Genomic DNA, 19,181 nt, shown 5'->3' on the forward strand with positions numbered 1-19,181 from the left:
CAGGGCCTTTGCAAGGGACTAATCCATTACAACTGATGTCATTCTGACACACAGAGGGAAGGACACAGGAGAAAGTACCATCTACCAGACAATTAGAGTGGCCCAGAAAAAAAAATGCCTGTGCACATTTGATTCTGAACTTTCAGCCTCCATAATTGTGAAATAAACTTCTGTCACTTAAGCCACCCACTGTCAGATACTCTTACAGCAAGTAGCCAGAGCAAACAGGCAGCTAGAATGTCACCTGTGCTTGTCCTATGGTATGGGATATCTTTTATTATCTTTCTCACCTTGTTCATTTGTTTGCATTGACACCTCAGCCCTAAGATGCTAGCAAGAAGACTCAGACTAGTCTCCTCATTTTCCACTTGGGAGTACAGACACAGCAGGAGGAGGCTGCAGCTGGGGCGAGGAATCCCAGAACCATTTGAGATGGGGCAAATGAAAGGTAAAAACTCTTATGGGATGAATGAACGGGAGGCAGACTTTTGACCAACCAGCCTTTCAGCCCTGGATAATGCTACAGATTGTTTTGAAAACTGACAGCAGGCCCAGCTCTGATATTTATGGCATGCTTCTTGGCCTTCCTGGGGAGCAGTGCTCTCTGCTGTTATATTTATGGCCCTCCAATGCAGTCCCAGCCCTACAAGGGATTGCAAATGGACTGTCTGCTAATAGTGCAGGCAGATGATGTGGGAGGGGGCATGATCCTTGACCCTGGGTCAGACAAGAGCCCTTCCCATCCAGGGAGGGGTGTCCTGGACCTAAGAGTTGACTCCTCCCACAGTGTCCCCTTCACCAAGCTCTCGAAGTTCAGAGATAAATCAGGATGCCCTAACTGTGCTCTTTTGCTATGTTTGACATGACCTTAATATTTATCTTGAAGTCGGCTCACTGCTCCTTAAAGGTGAGGTGATCCAAAGCCATCAGACACCAAGTCTACCCCTAGGCCTGGGTTGCAGGGAGTAAAGACAGCCAGCAGAGCCTCTTCAGGCTTGGAGAAACATGAGGAGGAATCATATTCCCTACTTGGGCCCTAGAGGGGGAGACTTTCAGGAAAGGTACTGGAGCTGAGGTGCTTCCAAATCTGCCATGTACCTCGTGAGTTGTTGTTGTAGGTTTGGGTTTTTTGTTTTGATTTTTTTTTTCTTTCCTTTTGTTGTTGTCTGTTTGGTTGGTTTGTTTGGTTTTTGTTTTTGTTTTTTTTTAGACAGGGTTTCTCTGTATAGCCCTGGCTGTCCTGGAACTCTCTGTAGACCAGGTTGGCCTCCAGCTCACAGAGATTCACCTGCTTCTGCCTCCCAACTGCTGGGATTAAAGGTGTGCACCACCACCACCCAGCTGAGCCACCTTAGTTTTTAGTTCATTAAGTACTTCTCCAATACCAGCAACAGCTCAAAATAAATGTGAGGGATGGGGACATTTGATCTCCAGGTAGCAATGAACAGCAGGACAAGCTGGCCAAGGCAGGGCTTGGGCCGAGAACTACTACCTGCTTTTACTGTAAAGTTTGGGTGGGGATGCCCAGGCCTGATGTATTGCCCTAACTGATGTTCGGTGTCGGTGTCAGGTGGCAGTCATGTGTATGGTCCTTGAATGAGCATCAGTCTGTTTAGCAAAACCACTCACTTCCTGTGGCCTTGCTGACTTGTACGAATTCAGACAAAATGGAACAAGGTGACACTTGAGCAGCCTTCCATTTGGAAAATGGTTTTAATAAAATAAAGACAATGGGGGATTGCCATGAACTAATACCTCTCCCTTTTTTTTTCTAGTACAATAAGCCTTGGTAAAAATGAGTCACATGTGAATTTCCTGTGCAACTTGTCACCTGCAGGTCAGTTTCCAGCATGAATGTCTCCCATAATCCTTTAAACTGAGGTCTTGCGGACAACAGAGATGTTTAGGGTACACAGTGCAAACCATCAGGGATTCCTTGAGAACTGTGGGGAGGAGAGCCCCCAAAAGCTTGCTCTGGATATAGAGCCCAGGCTACACATCGCCTTGATGTCTGAAGCCTGATGATGGAGACCCTGGGATACCAGCTTTAATGTGAGTGCCTCCAACACCTGTTTCCTCCTACCCATCAGTAGACCAGCAGAAGATTCTCCCCTTCTCGTCGCCAACCAAGAGCTTGGTCTGGTTTCTTGAAAAGAAAAAGAAAAGATAAGAACTTTGGAGGTCATAGCTTAAGACTCACACATTGCAGCCAACACTTGGGAAAACACAGTGTTTGGGGCTGTGTCCAGGACGTGGCCAAACTGTTGCTGTCCTGTCTCCTGTGATGCTGAGGGGGCGAGTAGGAGGAAGGAACTCTGTGTGGACCTGAGGATGCGGTGGGAGTTCTGAGCGGGGACTGCTTCAGATCCCGGAGCGCTGGAGGGAAGCTGAGGTTCTGAGGAGTTGGCTGAGCTGCCCCTCTATCTTTTCAGTTGTAGCTGTGGGACAGCATCTCACCCAGGAGGGACATGGCCACACCCATGGCAGAAGATTGGCATGTGAAGAGCTCTACTCTTTTCTAGTCTCATACTCACGCCATGCAGGCCAGCCTGCCATCCAGAACACTGCACTCCCCACACCAGAAACTTGGAAGGGCTACTGTAGGCCAGTAAGGGAGGAAAGAAGGGTGGAAAGCCAGCTTTTCTTGAGACTACAACTCCCAAGAAGGGTTATTGGGTCACCATGACAACTGAAATAACGAGAACCCACTGTCATCTTTGAGACTACTCTTCATTGGCTAAGGGACTTCAAAAGGCATTTTCCATTCATGTATGATGACCGTCACCAGCAAGTTACGGTCACTAGTGGGATTCAGGACAAGAGGCCCTCTTGAAGACAAAACTACAAAATATACTTCTCTATCACTTGTGTTTCTTCATGAATCTATGCATATTCATGAGTTAGACATCGAGGGCACATGAGGATTAACAAAATGGACCTGCTTGGGTCCCTGTAAGGTGACCTTCCTGGGTCTGATAACCTAAACCCAGCTGAAATGCTGGAACTTAGCAAAGTTGGCTATAGCGCCCTCTGCTGGAGTCCTGGAGAAAGCAGGCTGCTCTTACCTAGTTATGGCCAGAGCTGTCACAGCAGGGCTTGTCTTGCTAGGCTTGCCACTCAAAACAACACTGACATCCAGCTCTCGGCTGAGGGCAAGGTTCTTGGCCCACTTTTGCCCTGTGGAGAACATGAGAAAGAAAAGTTAGAGCACCCAGTGGCTTCATGCACAAGCCCACGTACACCCATACATAGGACCACACAGATACAAACATTTATATTTGTGGTCAGCAACTTGTTAAATTGAGGGGGAAAATATATTTAATCTTGGCCTGTGCTGTTGCAAAAAGGGCCGTCCCAATTTAATTTGCAGGCTGTGATAGTTACATGTGCTGACGTGCCGCGGTATCCATTGTGTACCAAATTGGATTTGTGTATTATTGCTTTCTAAATTGCATGCCTAGTTCAGCAAAATTGTTCATCAGTGTTTACTGGCTTTATGCTTAATAAGATGCCCCACAATACCTTGCTGCCAGGGTGTAATGCAGCCTGTAATTGCCTAGTAAAAATAAATTACATAAAGCCTGCATTATCAACTTAGCTAAATCCTCTCACGCCCAACCAATAATTAAATGCTGAGAGAATTTTCTCAAAAAATATAACTCAATGATTGTTACTTCACTCATTCTAATGACTACATTTAGAGACAGACAGTAATTCCTTCCATGCGAAGGTGAGATGGAGAAACAGCAAGTGGGTTGTGTCCCTGTGAGACATTTCATTGTCTGGGGACCTAAATGCTGCTGCACACTGCCAGCAGTGTTGAAGTGGCCACTTACAGGTGCAGAAGGTTCCATGCACCAGGGAACACATGAGGATGTGAGTAGAGGACACCCTAGCAGACAGAGACAGACAGTTGGAAATCCAAGCACACATCCAAACATCATGCTTTTCCTGAGTCCAAATCTAGGAGCTGCTTCCTGAAGCAGATCATGCTCTGGCGGTCTAGCTCTTACCACAAATGATGAATAAATGAGTTTCAGGCAGAAATTAAATTACAACTGCCTGAAATGCATATCCTCAACGTTTACAGATCTCCGTTCCTGCCCCTTGAGACATTTGAGAGGGTGTAATAACATACACATCAATAGGACACATATGCAAATATTCATGTGTCATGCTTCATTCTGACCCCTTTCCAACAAAACAGCTTTGAGCCATATGATGAGGGCATCAGGCTCCCTTCTCAGAGGTCTCCAGTGAGCTATGCTTTTATTCTCAGATTCATTGACTTCAACAGAGGCTCAGTCTGATTCTTTAAAACTATTTGTGCACCACCTTGTCATTTCATCCTAGTTGCAACCCTGCTCCTGACTGCCAGTTCTGCAGGGCAGCTGTGGCCTCAGGTCAGGGCAGATAGCAGGGGAACAATGTGGATCCTGGAACTCGCTGTCAGCAGGAAACCATCTGGTAATTTCCCTAATGTCATCATCAGTATATTCAAAGAGAAGGATTTTTTTTTTTTAGAAGTCTGAGGAATGAAATCTGTGAAGTAGATTTTTGTCTATTATTTATTTCTTCATCCCCAGCACCTACACTATTGGAATCATAGGAAATACCTTCAACTAGCAGAAGAGAAGCAGGGCCACACCAGCTGTGGGGATGGAGTTGGGTCTGCAGCTTGGACCCCTTCCTTGTTCCCAGACCATGTGGCCACTACTGTTGGTGTCAAAAAGAAGCTAGGGATCCCCTGCCCTGCTCTGAGGAACTGTGGGTCGGGATCTGAGCTCATACCTTTGGATATGAAGGGGCAGTTAGTCCCGAGACCTGTATGACTTTCAGTGCCAGATGCATGTACATGAGGCATGCTTCATAAATAGCCAAGGGAAAACGAACCCTGAGCTGGATCCTCCATGGAGCAGAAGGACGGGAGGGGGAAAAGCACAGAGCCCCAGAGAGCACACAACCACGCGTTTCTCTTTCACATTGGGATGGATTGACTCCTCATGGTCTCCAATCGCCTGGAGAAACTAGCACACTGAACCAGACGGAGCTCTTGGTTTTGTGATGTTTATACTCGGACTCAACCCAGATTATTGACAAATGCCCGGAAACACTGAAGGAAGGGATTTTCAGCACAGATAGAATATATGGCATAGAGGAGTGCCAGCAAATGTCTGTGTGTGTTTGCAGAACTCATAGATGGGTGTCTGGGTGAATCAGGGAGGTACACAGCATGTAATAGAGAGAAACTAACTGGAAATGGCCACTCTGTGGCCAAGGTAGCCCCGTGGGGCTGGAGAAAGTCCCCTTCTGTGGACGGTCGCTGGTCTGAGAGCTAGCAACAGTACATGGCAGATTGGGGAACTCCGCACCTATGGTAAGGTGCTCCCTTCATTTGTGGGGCCCAGGAGAGACAGCTTGGCTCTGGGCTGTGATCTTCTGAGGGGGGGGGTGAGAGGGGCGGGAGGGTGTCTGCAGTGGAGGAAGAGATGGTGTCAGGGGTGACTGAGTAGAAGGAAGCGAAGCAGCGTCAGCTTTGAGGTTGCAGCCTTTGCCTGTGTCTGTGGTGGAGGGGCTGGTGACGGTGATGGTGAGGTTGTATTTGAGTCAGGGTGACTGTGGGTGTTGTGGTGGCGGAAGTGAGAATGGTGGCAAGCTTTCGGGATAGTTACTGAGCCTCTCTGTGCCTCCGCTTCCTCATCTCTAAGATGGGCAGCTTGCTAAAATCTCCTGTGCAGGACGGCAGGGAGAAAGGGAGGATGCATGAGAAAGGTTTTCAGCAGTGTCTCATGCTCTCTGACATCTTAGCCCTGTGATAGCCTGGGTGGCAGAGACGGCAGAAGGGTTTTGCCTATCTGTCTCACCACAATAAGAAGTGGTCTTATTTTTGCACATATCACTTGGGAATTTATGTGATATTTCCAGCCCTGGATATATTTCAGCAATTCTGAGCCTTTTTAGTGGCTTGGGCTGAGTCCCAGGATGGGGTAGTAAGGCCCTGGCTGAATGGGGAGGGGGCATAATGAGCACTAATGGGGCGTCTGAGGTATGGTAGATCTAGCTCCTCCTCACTGCCAACCAGCTATATCCAGGTCCTGGGCTGTGGACCATCAGAAAGCATCAGAGAACAACATGAGGTCATATGTGCCTGCTGAAGCCCCAGAGCCCCTGACCACTAGTCTAGTGAGTACCAGAGTCCAATGGAGGACTCCACGGGGCTTCTCATAGCTCTTCATGGTCCACCAGATACGTGTAGGACACACAAATTATTCTCTGATGCCCTGGCCCCTGCCATTGTCTGGACCTGAAATGCCCCTCAGGTTCTGACTCCAGCCTGTGGCACTGTTTTGAAGGCTATAGAGCCTGTAAGGGGGGGGGGGGACTGTTTGGCAAGAATACACCTTGGGGGATGCAGCTGTCAGTGCCACAGCCAGTGCTGGTCCCAGTCTAGTATTCTGCTCACTGCTCTGCTGTGTGGGAACACCTTCCAAGACACACATCCCTGTCACAGTTGGAGTCACCCCTGCTACCATGCCTTCTCCCCAGTGATGCCTTCCTGTCCCTGAGCTGTGTCTGTCAGGCATGGGGTCACAGAATGCAAACGTGATGGGTATAGTCCCCATCCTAGCAGAACTTTCCAGAGATTCCATGGCTTCTCTAAGCTCTGGGTGGTGCTGCAGCCCTGGTACCAAGACAGGGAGAGAGGAGCACAGGAAGGTAGCATAAGTTCTTCAAACAGGTACCTCTGGGGCTTAGCGGCTCAGCAGAGGGCTCCTCTGAAACTGCTTTCCTGGGAACAGACATCTTCACATCCTCTGTCTTCCAGATCTGTCCAGAAAAGAGAACATGTCATAGCCTTGTAGAATTCTCCTGTCTTCAGGGCCAGGGTGGCCCATTCCTATTCCCTCACACAAGGCAGGGGAGGGGGGTGGGGTCGGGGCGCTGACAGATGGGGATGTGCCCTGAGCATTCACTTCTGGGACTGTTACCAGGAAAATGGTTATTTAGGCTTCAGCTTCCCCTACAGTGGTTCAGCCTGTAACAAGTTCAGTTTGAATGGCCCTCACTCTCTTCCTCAGTCTCTACAACCCTTTATCATTTTGTGTGTGTGCGCACATGCATGTGTGTGTGTGTGAAAGAGAGAGAGCATGCATGCATGCATGCATGTGTGGAGGCACATGAACCCGTGTATAAGCATGTGGAGGTCAGAGGTCAATTTTGAGTGACTTTCAGTCTCCGTCCTAAGTTTTGAGACAGGATCTCTCACTAAAGAACTTTCCATTTCAGCTACACTAGTGAATTTGCATCTCCCTGTCACCACCTCCGAATGCCTGGATTTTACACACAAACAGCTTTTTATTTTAAACCTAGTTTCACATGGGTGCTAGAGACCTGCATTCAGGTCTTCGTGCCTGAACGCGTGTTTAAGCCCACCTCCCTAACTCCTCCCTTACCTTATCCAACCTTATACTGCACATTCTGTTTGTCTCATCATCACTGAGTCAGTGCCTTCCATTCTTATGCCATCATCTCTGGGTCCACCTGTCCTCTGAGTTTGATTCTAAGCCTTGTGTGTGAAAGCCCTCAAGGATGAGGGATTTTCACTTGCCAGGTCTGGACTTTCTGTCCTTTGAAGGCAAAACCAGCAACTGTTCAAATGTTCCTGTGCACTCCCCGCTCCCCAGGACCTCACACAGCGGGGGCTTGAAGGTTCCAGGAGCCCAATAATGGCACTGGCACTGAGTGTACAGTCACTCCCACACATGCTGCGGCAGACTCAGGGAAGAGGTACTCTTGGCTCAGTGACCGCCATCCCTCTTTCTCATCTGGGTTCATCCACCAAACTATGTCGGCCATTCCTTCATGCCTTCCTGCCAGTCTCAGAAAAGCCAACCTGAGCTTTGTTCTGCCCATGTCATCCCCTGACTCCGATGTGTCCCTCTCTTCTTAGCTTCCAGAATATAATATAATCAACCGTGATACATATCACATACAGAGTTTTACATTTTCTTCTCTTCTAAAAACTGAGTGTCCCAATGAAAAGTGTCAGCAGTGGCCTATATGAAATCCTTGGCATGATATTAAGAGTTAAGTAAGTGGGTAGGTGGATAGATAGATAGATGCTTAGATAGCTTGATGGCATGAATTAATGGATGAATAGAAAAATGGACAAAAGCTTGGTTAATTATGGATAGTCAGTGGGTAGAGAGACAAACAATTGTGTATGTGGGTAGATAGACTAGTGGGTGCATAAATGGATTGGGTTGAGTCATATATATATATGTATGTATGTATGTATACCTATATATGTATGTATTGTGCTATAATCTACTGAACTTAACCATTTATCATTCATACCTTATAACACTTTATTATGTGTGTATATGTATGTACAAGACCATATTCTCCGTCCCTGTCTCTCATTTTCTCTTTGCCATGAAAAAGCACTGCCTTTCCCATGGTTTGCTATAGGTATCTAGTATGGAATATTTCCAAATTCCTTATACAGTTCTTGAGCCATGGAAGCAGTGAAAAAAAAAATGAGATAAACACAATTAACATCCCGTGTACTCATGCTGCCCCAAACACACTTACCCGAACCATGCCATCCTTACTCCCCGTGATGATGACGTGGTTTGCATCCCATGCTGGCCCCTCTACTATGCAGCAGCATGTTATGGTTCCTTCTGGGCCCCAGGCTGTGGTAATACTGGCCAGGGGCTGTCCATTGACATTCCACAGGGACAAATGGGCTCCGGCACAGGACACGATGGTTCCCTATAGCAATGAAAGCTAGTTTTTTGTCTATGCAAGATTCATCAGTAGCTTCCACAACACAAACTCGGTCACCCAGTTTGCACACCAAAGTATCCCAGCTTCACAACTTCTCCCAAGGCTTCCAATCTCATCAACCCACTTATACATTCACAGTGTGGTGGTGTAGTTGAGATGGTGGAAACTAGGTTTTTTCCAGGTCAGAAGAAACGAGTCACTGGAGGCAAGCCTTTTAAAGGGTTATCTTGTCTCTGCCCTTTCTGGGCACCCTATTTTCTGGATGCCGTGCCATGAGCAACTCTGCTCCCCTGTGCCCCTTCTAAGTGTTGTTCTGCCTTGATGCAAGCCCCAGGCAACAGAGCCAACTGGGTACAAGCTTAAACATCTGAAATGGCGCCAAAATAAATCTGTGCTACAGGACGCTGACCCAGGCTTTGGGATCCTCCAAGATCCTGATGCCTGACTACATTTGACTTCTATAGAGGACAGTGTGAAGAATGCCCCTGCTTCTCTGCATAAGGGGCCTTTGATTGGCTGTCTAGCACTGCCTCCATGAAGAAATTTTGGGTTTCATTTAGTGGAGGGCAGCATACAGAGATGCTAATGACAGCAAGTGGTTCATAAAACTTTGCAATGTCCTTTCAGAAGTAACCTAATCTCCCCTAAAACAATTCATTTATATCTCGAGCCTTGCTCTGGCATGGACAGATCTTCCTGTTCAACCTTGCTGTGCCTATACCAGAGCAAACACCTCCTAGTGACCTACCTTCCATTGGCAGGGTAGGGTTGGCACACCTGGGGCCTGATCAGTGTATGACTGTCCCTGGGTTTTCTCTTGTGGCACTGTCCACCATACTACTGTGCAGGATCAAAGACATGGTGAGTGAACCCAGACATGGAGAAATGAAGAAGGTCTCACCGAAACATCACTGATGGCAATGGCGGAGATCCCTTCCCGGTGGACAGGCAGGCAGGCCACGCGAGAGAGTTGGTCCATGTCCCACAGGATACAAGTGCGATCCTGGGAGCCACTCACCAGGAGACTGAAGGTGACTGAGGCTGTCAGACATGTGACAGCCTGGGTATGTCCATACAAGGCCTAGGGAGAGGAGGCACATAACCAGAGGTTGTAAGAGAGACTCACAGTATAACTATGAGCAGTCTGCCTTTGCTTCTGGGCTCCAGCAGTTGTATCCGCTTCTAGGACCTGAGGTCCATCTGGGGAGAAGTGATAGTCCCTTTGTAGTAATCGAGCCCAGAGTGACCTTATGCTTTCTTGAATTCTTCTTGAATCTGAAGCAGCCCCTAGCTAGCACTGTTAGTGCAAAGGTTTCAAATGGCAAGGTATGTGCTCAGACCAGCAGCCTCGACAAAACCTGGAACTCAGTGGATATGCCCCAGTCTTCTAAATCAGAAACTCTGGTGGTGGAGACCTGGAATCAGCATCTCATGCATACTCAAGTTGGTTCTGTCCTGCACTATGGGAGACTCGGAAACAAAGAAGTCCTTGAACCAGATTGGGAAGAAAGACTACAGGACAGATAACATAAGAACACAGCCTGCAGAATCAACTAAGCAGGGCTCTTAGGGACACACTGAGACTGAAGCAATAATCACAGAGACTGTGTGGGTCTGAGCGAGGTCCTCTGCAAGTTATGTAACGTGGTATTCTTATGGGACTCCTAACAGTGGGAGTGGGTCTTGTCTCTGACTTTTTCGCCTGCCCTTGGGACCTTTTTGGTCATAGTGGATTGCCTAGGAATGGATGGGTAGAGGAGAGGTGCAGGGGGGGGGTCTGGGAGGTGTGGAGGGAAGGGAAACTACTGTTCAGGTATAATACATGAGAGAAGAATAAAAAAATAAATCACAACCTCAAAAAAAAAATACTCAACCTTTCATCGTTTTGTATTGACAAAGGGCAACTGGCAGCATAGCCTAGGCCAAACTTGAACTTATAAATCTCCACCCTAAACTGGGATTATAATGCTAGAATTATCAGCATGAGCTGCTGGGTTTGCCTAAAGATGTAGATTGAACTCAGGCTGACAGGTTTGGCAGTAAACACATTTACACACTGAATTATCTCGATGGCACAAAATGTGGCTTTTTTAAACCTATGGATATGAGTGCATATCCTGTGGTGTCTTGGGAGACTTGCTCCCCCAAGCCTTCCTGTTTGGACCATTTGCTCTTGGCCTTCAGACTTGATGCATGGATGGCTTTCCATGAAGTCAGCTTAGGGGTCCAAGTTCCTTCTGGGCCCATTGCTCCTGGTTATTGTGAAGATTCTATCCTAAGCATCTTAGAGGGTACCCAGAAAGCCTGAGGGAGAGTTCTCTATCTGAATATGCCTGACATTCCCTGGAATCAGCCAGGAGTGTGGAGGTTGGCCTGGCTCAACAACAGCTAGAGCTCCAGTCTTGGCAGAGACAAACCGCTCACTCATTTGGGTCATCATTTTTCAAAGCTGTCATTTTGCCTGATCACAGCTATTAAAAATTTTGTCACAAGTTCCCATTTGTCCTCAACGGAGCCTAATGTGACACCAACCAGATGGTGGTGGCAAATCTTTGGACATGGCCCACTGAAGAAGATTTGAGTTGTTCTAAGAGCATGAAAATAAATAGAGGAAGGAAGAAGTTTGATAAGAATTCTCCGATCTTCCAGAATGACCCGAGTCTGATGATTAAGCTCTCACCACTGATGATATAACATCTCCAAAGGATTAAGCTCTCACCACTGATGATATAACATCTCCAAAGGACATGGACACGTCAAAGGAACCCTGACAGAGGGTTTGGGGATTCAGAAAGAATAGCCCTGAACCTGAGTGGCAACACGAGCTGCATTACAGAACCAAGTTAGCCTGTGCTGTGCAGAGAGGGCCAGTGTGCATGGCAGGGTATGGCACTGCCTATATAGATATGGTTTGCTGCAAAATCAGGAGGCGCCCAGCACCCTGACATCGAGGCAGAGCCCAGCAGTGCTAAATTTGCACCCAATGGGCTCTTGGTTTTCCTCATTCATTTTTGCAGAATGCATGTCAATTAAAATAACTTTGTTATATCATCTTATACCATAACAAAATATAAATGTAACATAACAAAATATAATCTTTCAAAATAATTCTCCATGATGATGGTTGTGGTGAGGCATTGAGTCTCAATAAATTGTTGATGGCATTGGAGAGCTTTAGAATAATTTTGGAAAACTCCGTGTCATAGTTCAGTAATTTTCCTCAAAATACATCATAAGGAAACAATTAGTCAGAAGCAAACAGCAGATATATAACATGTTTTCTGTGGCACTGTTGAAAATGGTTAAAAGTTGGAAGTAACCTAATTGTCTAGTTTGAGAAGAAATGGTTTATTAAACCGTGGTATACTGACATAACAATTGAAATGTAATTTTATGGAAATGGAATCATCTGGAACAATTGAAATGCAAATTATACAGGCTGTAGAAAAATGAAAACAATTTGATAAGCTGGCTGAAAATGGAACAAAAATATCCATATAAGACTCAGAAAGGTATAAATATGCATATAGGGGTGGTAGAATACAAAAATGAAAAAAAAATTATAGGGGAAGCAGAGAATTTCTTATTCTTAAAGTGAATTTAAATTTGTCTTTAATGTTTCACATCTTTAAAAACACTTTCTGAACTGTTATGAACCTACTTCATAATGATCTCTAGGAATACAGGTCAAGGGCAGAACCCTCTGATGAGCAGCTGGAGGTCTCTGTTCCCAGCCTCTGAAAAAGTTCCCTTTTCTGGATCCATGCTCTGGGAGGAACCACTTAGTTTCTTTGTAGCTTTTTTCTTTCTAACCCAGACTGTAGGGATGATCACGGTTCTCTTTCCCAGGGCTGTTAGAAGGTAAACTAGGTGATGCTTGTGACCATGCTGCATGGGCAGCTGGGAACAAGCATCACCTGACCCAGCAGGCTCACTTTCCCAGCCCTGAGCAACATTGGAAGCAGCTGCATGTGCCCAGCATCCTGCACTACAGTTGGACTTCCACGGAGGTGCCTGCTCTGTCTGCTCATCAGATCTACCCAGGGATTGAAACCGTTCCCGAATGACAGCTGTGGGCTGCCTTCTGCTCCTGTGTCCCACACTCTAGAGAGAGGGAGGCAAGACTTTTACTTAACGGTGAGCCTGGATGTGCTTTGGCACCATGGCTGCCAGAGACACACACCTATGAGTGGTACATACCTGCCTGAGGCGCAAGCCTTTCGGGCGACCTTTGACCAGGCTGAGCTCCCACACGCACACTACTGCGCTGGCCCCAGAGGTGACTATCATTGTAGGGGATGGACACACAGCACACAGACAGGGGCCCCAGGCAGCCAGGTTCTCGAATGTCATCAGGATCTGAGAGACATGGAGAATGAATGCTAACACAGAGCCAGCAGACTCTGAGAAACCAGGTCAGAGAAATAGGGAGCACACGGGTGAACCGAGGGTGCTCAGGGAATGGGGGCCATGTTCTAGGTTCCACAGCTAGGCTCAAATGACTGAATCTAGGCCATCCTACACCTGTCCCCACGGAGGGGCTCCTACTCCAGCCAGTTGGGAGAGATGAGAAGACACACACACCCTGCATAGCTACCCAGATGCTGTGAACACCGCTGAAGATGGGGTGGGGTGCAGCTTAGCCTGAGGCAGAGGTAGGGCTGGAAAGGGACCTTGGAGGGGGTGGTGCTAGTGTTAATGATTGCCCCTGGCAGCTGGTGGGGCCAGGTTAGAATGAGAAGAGCAAGAAACGTGAGATGTAGAGGATTCATTGTATATAATTGGGTGGGGTAAGAGGGGAATCTGGGGAGGGAATCTGTGAACTGGAAGGCTGAAAAGTAGGGCGGGACCATTAAGCAGAGAGGAAGAGAGTGCTCTTGCAAGCTGCTAAACGTTCAGCCTGAGCTGTTCTCATCCCAGTGGTGCCTGGTGTGGTAGGAGCCAGGAAACTCCCATCCAGACTGAATGAACATCTGGACGGGCTTTGTGTAGCCCCATGACCAGTCAGAGTTGGCTGTGAAGGTGACAGTGTGCTCTGCCAGCCTGAAGTCTACCCGGGAGAGGGTCAAGACCCCAGAACCCTGCCCTTGTCCCCTCCCCCCCCCCTGCTACCACATGCTCTCACCTTGTCAGAGCCGTAGCTTCCCAGACAGCAGCTGAAGTCGTCAAAGCCCCAGCTGAAGGTCCTGTTCCAGAGAGGTGGCAGCAGCATTTTGTTCTTCTCTACTGCCAGGATAGTCTTCTCGGTAGGGACAATGTGGCCAATGGCCCCCTTTGGGGATTCTGAGCCTAGAGAGAAAAGGTACATATCTGCTCCCCAGTGAGTATGGTGGTGTATGCAAGGAGGAAGGCACCCACTGTCCCTGGCCCAGGGGGAAGATGCTGTAGAATAAAGAACTTCGCCATGCACATGGCCATGCATTCACCAATGGTAGTGGAGGTAACCAACCCTTCTTCAGCTCCTCTAACTGAGACTCACACATTTCAGTGACTCTAACACAGTGATACCCTGAAGCAGCCCAGACTGTCTCTTGGGACAGATGATCCAAAGCCACAGGACTTGGATGACTGTCCACCAGCAGCATGTGGGCATGTAGCCTAGCTCCTACCATGCACAGTATCACTAGCTAAACTCTGGAAGCCATTCTTGTCCCCACTTGGAATCCAGCTCAGAGTTCAGTTTGCTGACGACCAGCCTGCATCCCAAGCCTATTATCCTAGGGATGTCTACCCTTTCCTCCATGCAAGGTCTCTTGGAAGGAGCAGAAATAATGATCCCCTCTCCGAGTAAGCTTCCCGGCCAGCACAGGTATGCAATTTGTGGGAGGAGGCCATGTTCAATGTGTATTCAGTCATGGGACCTGCCCTCCATCATGGCAGCAGATACTTCTCTCTCACCATATGCAAGTTGTAATGGGAAAACCACCCTCTTCCAGTGTGCTACAGTTCATACAGTCAGGAAGCTGTGGGGCTGGGGGTCACAGGCACCTGCCCCAGGACTCCCGTCCTTAGCTATGCATACATGCATCTCGGGACTTGAGAGGAACAGAGCCTGTCATCTGTCCTTGTAGGGGTGTGTATGGAATGTGTCTGTATATGCAAGAGAGAAAGGGGTATGTGTGAGCAAGAGAAAAAGAGGGGCAGACAGACAGACATGTAGGTCTTAGAAGTCAAGGATAACCCTTGAATATATGTTGCTGTTGTTGGTTGTTAATAGAATCTGAGTTGGCCTATAGCCAGGCAGAATAGACCTAGGCAGGAAAGCCAAATGGAGATAGAGAGAGGAGAAGGGCGGAGTTGAAGAGATGCCATCCAGCAGCCAGAGGAACAAGATGTATTAGAACACAGGTAAAGCCATGAGACAAGGCAAAACAGAGATCAATAGAAATTAATTTAAAAGTAAAAGCTAGTTAGTAATAAGCCTGAGCAGTTTGGCCAAGTATTTTGCAATTAATATTAAGCCTCTGAGTGATTATTTAGAAGCAGCTACAGGACAGGGTGGGATGGAGAAACCTCCATTTACAGACAGAATTACAAAACCCACTTCTTCCCAAGTCTGTACCCTTGAACTCCTAGAGCAGTGGTTCTCAACCTGTGGGTCATGACCCCTTTGCGGAGGGGGGGGTGAGGAGGGAAAGTCAAACAACCCTTTCACAGGGACCATATATCAGATATCCTGTATATTATATCCTGTATATTAGGTATTTATATTATAATTCATAACGGCAAAATTACAATTGTAAAGTAGTAACAAAATAATTTTATCGTTGGGGGTCACTATAGCACAAGGAACTGCATTAGGAAGGTTGAGAACCACTGTCCTAGAGGGATCCAATCCCTCAAGAGAGAACCCTGAGACAATGCAATCCCAGGTAATCAATCACCTTTGACTGTGACCTGAGAAGGTCTCAGTGCTGACAGGTTATGAAGGAAGGACTGTGAGTGGCCTGGGAGGCCTGTGGGGGTGGAGGCATCCTTTCCAGGCACTGGAGGTTTCCCTGTGGTGTTCCTGGATGGGTGGGGTTTAGTGAAGATCTGGAAATATATACAAACACACCACACAGGTCGTTAGGAGGTTGATGCCTTAGAGGGGGGCCACCACCATGTGCAAAACAGCTGTACCCTTACTCTGGGCACTATCAGGGCTGGCCTTCCTCCAATAGAACTGGAGTGTCAGCAGGGTCCTCAGATGTTATAGAGGGCCTGGGGCTCTGAAGGGGGCTACTATATTCTCTAAGTCATAGGACAAGCTCTCCTGGTTGCCAATTCTCTTCTCTCCCAAGCCTCCTGGGCAAAAGCTGCCCTTGCTAAGGATGTCCTTAAGAGAGCATTTCCAGCTGCTTGATAACTCAACTCATTAGGAAAAACAGTAGACAATATAATAATAATAGTAGTGGTAGTAGTATCATAGTATCCGTCACATATGTCACGGAAGAGCACAGCATTTGCCCCGTGTTAATGATGTCATCTTCTCTCTTCAGGAGGTAAGTGGGTAGGGTTCTGAATGCTGGAGATGGTTCTCCCTTCCCACCACTACATTCACTCCTAACAGGATAGGCTGTCCTTGTCCTCTTCCCAGGCTTGTGCTGTCCAAACTCTTGATAAAGCAAGACGAATGTCGTGACCTGAAGTACCTACCTGCTTGGGCACCTGTCCAAAGTTGCTGATGAACCCAAGGATGGTGCTCTTGATCAGGGGGTCACTGATGCTGCTCAGGTCTATTCTGTCACCATAGAAATAGGGGTGGAAAGTGTTCACTGCCTCCACGGCAGCTGGTCCCTGCTGCTTATAGCCAAAGATTAAGTCTATCCAGTGGTGGAGGTTGCCACTGACGAAGTCGCTTTCCAGAGCCTGAAATAAACCCAAAGAGCATGAAATCCCAACTAATTCTTTTTAAAACACAGTTTTCTAAATTTAATCCACTGTGTAGGGGGATGTATATGTGTGCTCATTGGTGTGTATGTATATATGTATGTATGTATGTATGTATATGTGTGTGTGTATATATATGTATGTATGTATGTATGTATGTATGTATGTATGTATATAGGGGACAGAAGACTGACTACTGCAGATGCTGTGCCCCCTGCCCATTTAAATTATTTTCTATTTAATTTCTTTCTTTTTTCTTTTCTTTTTTTTTTTTTTTTTTTTTTTTTTTTTTTTGAGGCAAGGTAATTCATAGGCCTGGAATTCGCAGAGCTGGCTAGGCCTCAGTGAGCCCCAAGGATCTTTCTGTTTCCATACTACCGCTGGGCTTACAAACATGCACAACACCCAGTTTTTATTATTGTGGGTGTGTTGCAGCATCTCCTTCTGGTTTGAATAAGTTTCTTTGAAGACCAATGATGCTGAGCACATGTTCATTTCCTTTAGCTAACCCAGAAGAAGTGTGACCCAAGACCCGTGTCCCAAGGTGGCCTTCATCATCAGTGCTTGCCTGAAGATCAGAAAAGCAACACATCTGGCCTCTAGCTCTTACCTCTACCTCAGACTTGAAAAGCAATCCTGGCTCCATCAAACCTCAGACTGCAATCTCAGAATGATATGCTGTCTTCCGTGTGGCTGGAAAATCCTGAGAGTGGCTACTGAGCACCCTGATCCTATCTTTTATACCTCTCTAGTGCTGAGATTAAAGGCCTGAGCTCTGTTACATGTCTAGACTCAATCTCTTGTAGCCCTGGGTGGCCTTGAACTCGGAGAGTTCCATCTGCCTTTATCTCCCGAGTCCTAGTATTAAAGTTGTGTACCTCCACTGCCGGATCTCTATAGCTTGAGGCTGACTTTGCTTTCTGAATCCTCGGGTGAGCTCTATGGGGTCTCCTAAACCATCTCTGAGCTATACTGAGGACACAATTCAGAGACTATGGCTATTGGTGGAGCTGGTGAGGGCACTGACATGCCACAGGGTGCCAGAAAATATCAGACATGACACTTCCCATCATGATGCCCAACACAGCAGCCAAGTACAATCACAGAGCAAACCGGTGTTCTTTAAACATCCAGGAACACAAACTGCCCTGATGCTGTCCCTTCCCTGGTTTCTCCAGGCATCAAAACCACAAGGTTTGTCCCCTCCAGCGAGACAGAAAACTGCACGGATCCTGAGGGGATGCTGAAGTACACATCGGGGTAGACTTGAGTGTCTCACCTGTCTATGCAAACTGATGAACTTCCTTGGGTCCCCATCAGCCCAGGGAGGGAGCTGCACGTCCCCCAGTGTTGTTCCATCCTGCATGCAGCCTGAGTACGGAGGGAAACAGTAGGAGAAAAGATGTCAAAACCGTGTTGTCTGCAACTGCCATCTCCTTGCAGTTTGGAATGTGAGCTGGATCCTACCAGACACACTGCTTCCTGCCGCTTCTATCAACAGATCCCTAGTCTTCATCTGCTTGGCCCTACAGTTGGCATCCTTCATGATGTCCCTCTGGTTTCCCAAATGCCACTACAGCTAGATTTCCAAGTCACACAGTCTTCCTATTACCACTATTGGTGCATCTTCCTCACCACTAACAATGCCTTGTGCCTGGGGACTGAAACAACAGAAGATGGTGATGATAACCCAGGCATGGAAGTACCTAGTTCTTTTCACACAGCATCTTCCTAAGTTTTCAACCAATCCTAGTGGGTCTTTAATGACAAGTCCCAAGACAGTAAGAAGAGGAGCCTGGCTTCCATCCCAAGTCTCCCCTCTTGATCGGCTGCCAACTTTGAACAAGCATTTGACCTCTCTGGACTCATCTGTAAGAGGTGAGGTGCTGACAAAACCTTGCAGGCTAGCACGGGATGAGAAAAGCAAGCATGGAGGACACAAAATAATACTAGCCATGGCCAGTGCGCAACACCACTCCTATGGTCTGGCTTGGACCCTCTAGAGCACTTACGGCACAAGTTGAACAGCATTCCCCTCTGGCCTTAAGCTTTCAAACTGTGCCCAGCTTCATGGTCTCCTCACCCAGACTGAGCTCCAGGCTTTTCCCAGGGACAGAATAACACAGGAGCCTCAAATTCACTGTCAAACGATGGCGCTGGCTGTTTCCCTCACAGGACTTCTGGCGCCTGGCAGTTTCACTTCTTTGTGTGTTTATAGCTTAAATCCCCCTCCTCATCTGGCATGTCTTTAGGACAAGCCATAAGTGCCTGAGGTGCCTGCCTGCAGTGGGTGCTACACAGTCACTTGATGACACCCGGTTGTCTTTGACCCTGTCATTTCATATAAGCCTGTCACATTTTCCTCAGAGAACGTGAACTCTGCTTGGTATTCCATCTCAAGAGTTGTCAGCGCCTCTCAGCTTCCATTGCCCTCCAACTTACCTCCCACCCTAGGCCTCACCATGCCTTCTGGAAATTGTCCTTTGTGTCTGTCCAGTTCTTCTCAGTGCCTGTCA

General features: G+C 47.5%; 1 protein-coding gene across 1 annotated transcript in view; it reads right to left on the reverse strand.

Annotated features, from left to right (window-relative positions):
* Positions 1 to 1,694: 1,694 nt before the first annotated feature.
* Positions 1,695 to 19,181, reverse strand: part of Wdfy4 (WDFY family member 4) — a 232,615-nt gene continuing 215,128 nt past the window's right edge. The window contains 10 exon segments of the mRNA XM_051202497.1: positions 1,695 to 2,146; positions 3,066 to 3,177; positions 6,744 to 6,828; positions 8,596 to 8,778; positions 9,695 to 9,874; positions 12,994 to 13,152; positions 13,919 to 14,103; positions 15,678 to 15,828; positions 16,432 to 16,644; positions 17,945 to 18,036. Coding sequence (XP_051058454.1) covers positions 2,080 to 2,146; positions 3,066 to 3,177; positions 6,744 to 6,828; positions 8,596 to 8,778; positions 9,695 to 9,874; positions 12,994 to 13,152; positions 13,919 to 14,103; positions 15,678 to 15,828; positions 16,432 to 16,644; positions 17,945 to 18,036 — 1,427 coding nt within the window. The 3' untranslated portion in view covers positions 1,695 to 2,079.

Source organism: Phodopus roborovskii, unplaced genomic scaffold (genome assembly GCF_943737965.1).
Source record: "Phodopus roborovskii unplaced genomic scaffold, PHOROB, whole genome shotgun sequence".
Lineage (NCBI taxonomy): Eukaryota > Metazoa > Chordata > Mammalia > Rodentia > Cricetidae > Phodopus > Phodopus roborovskii.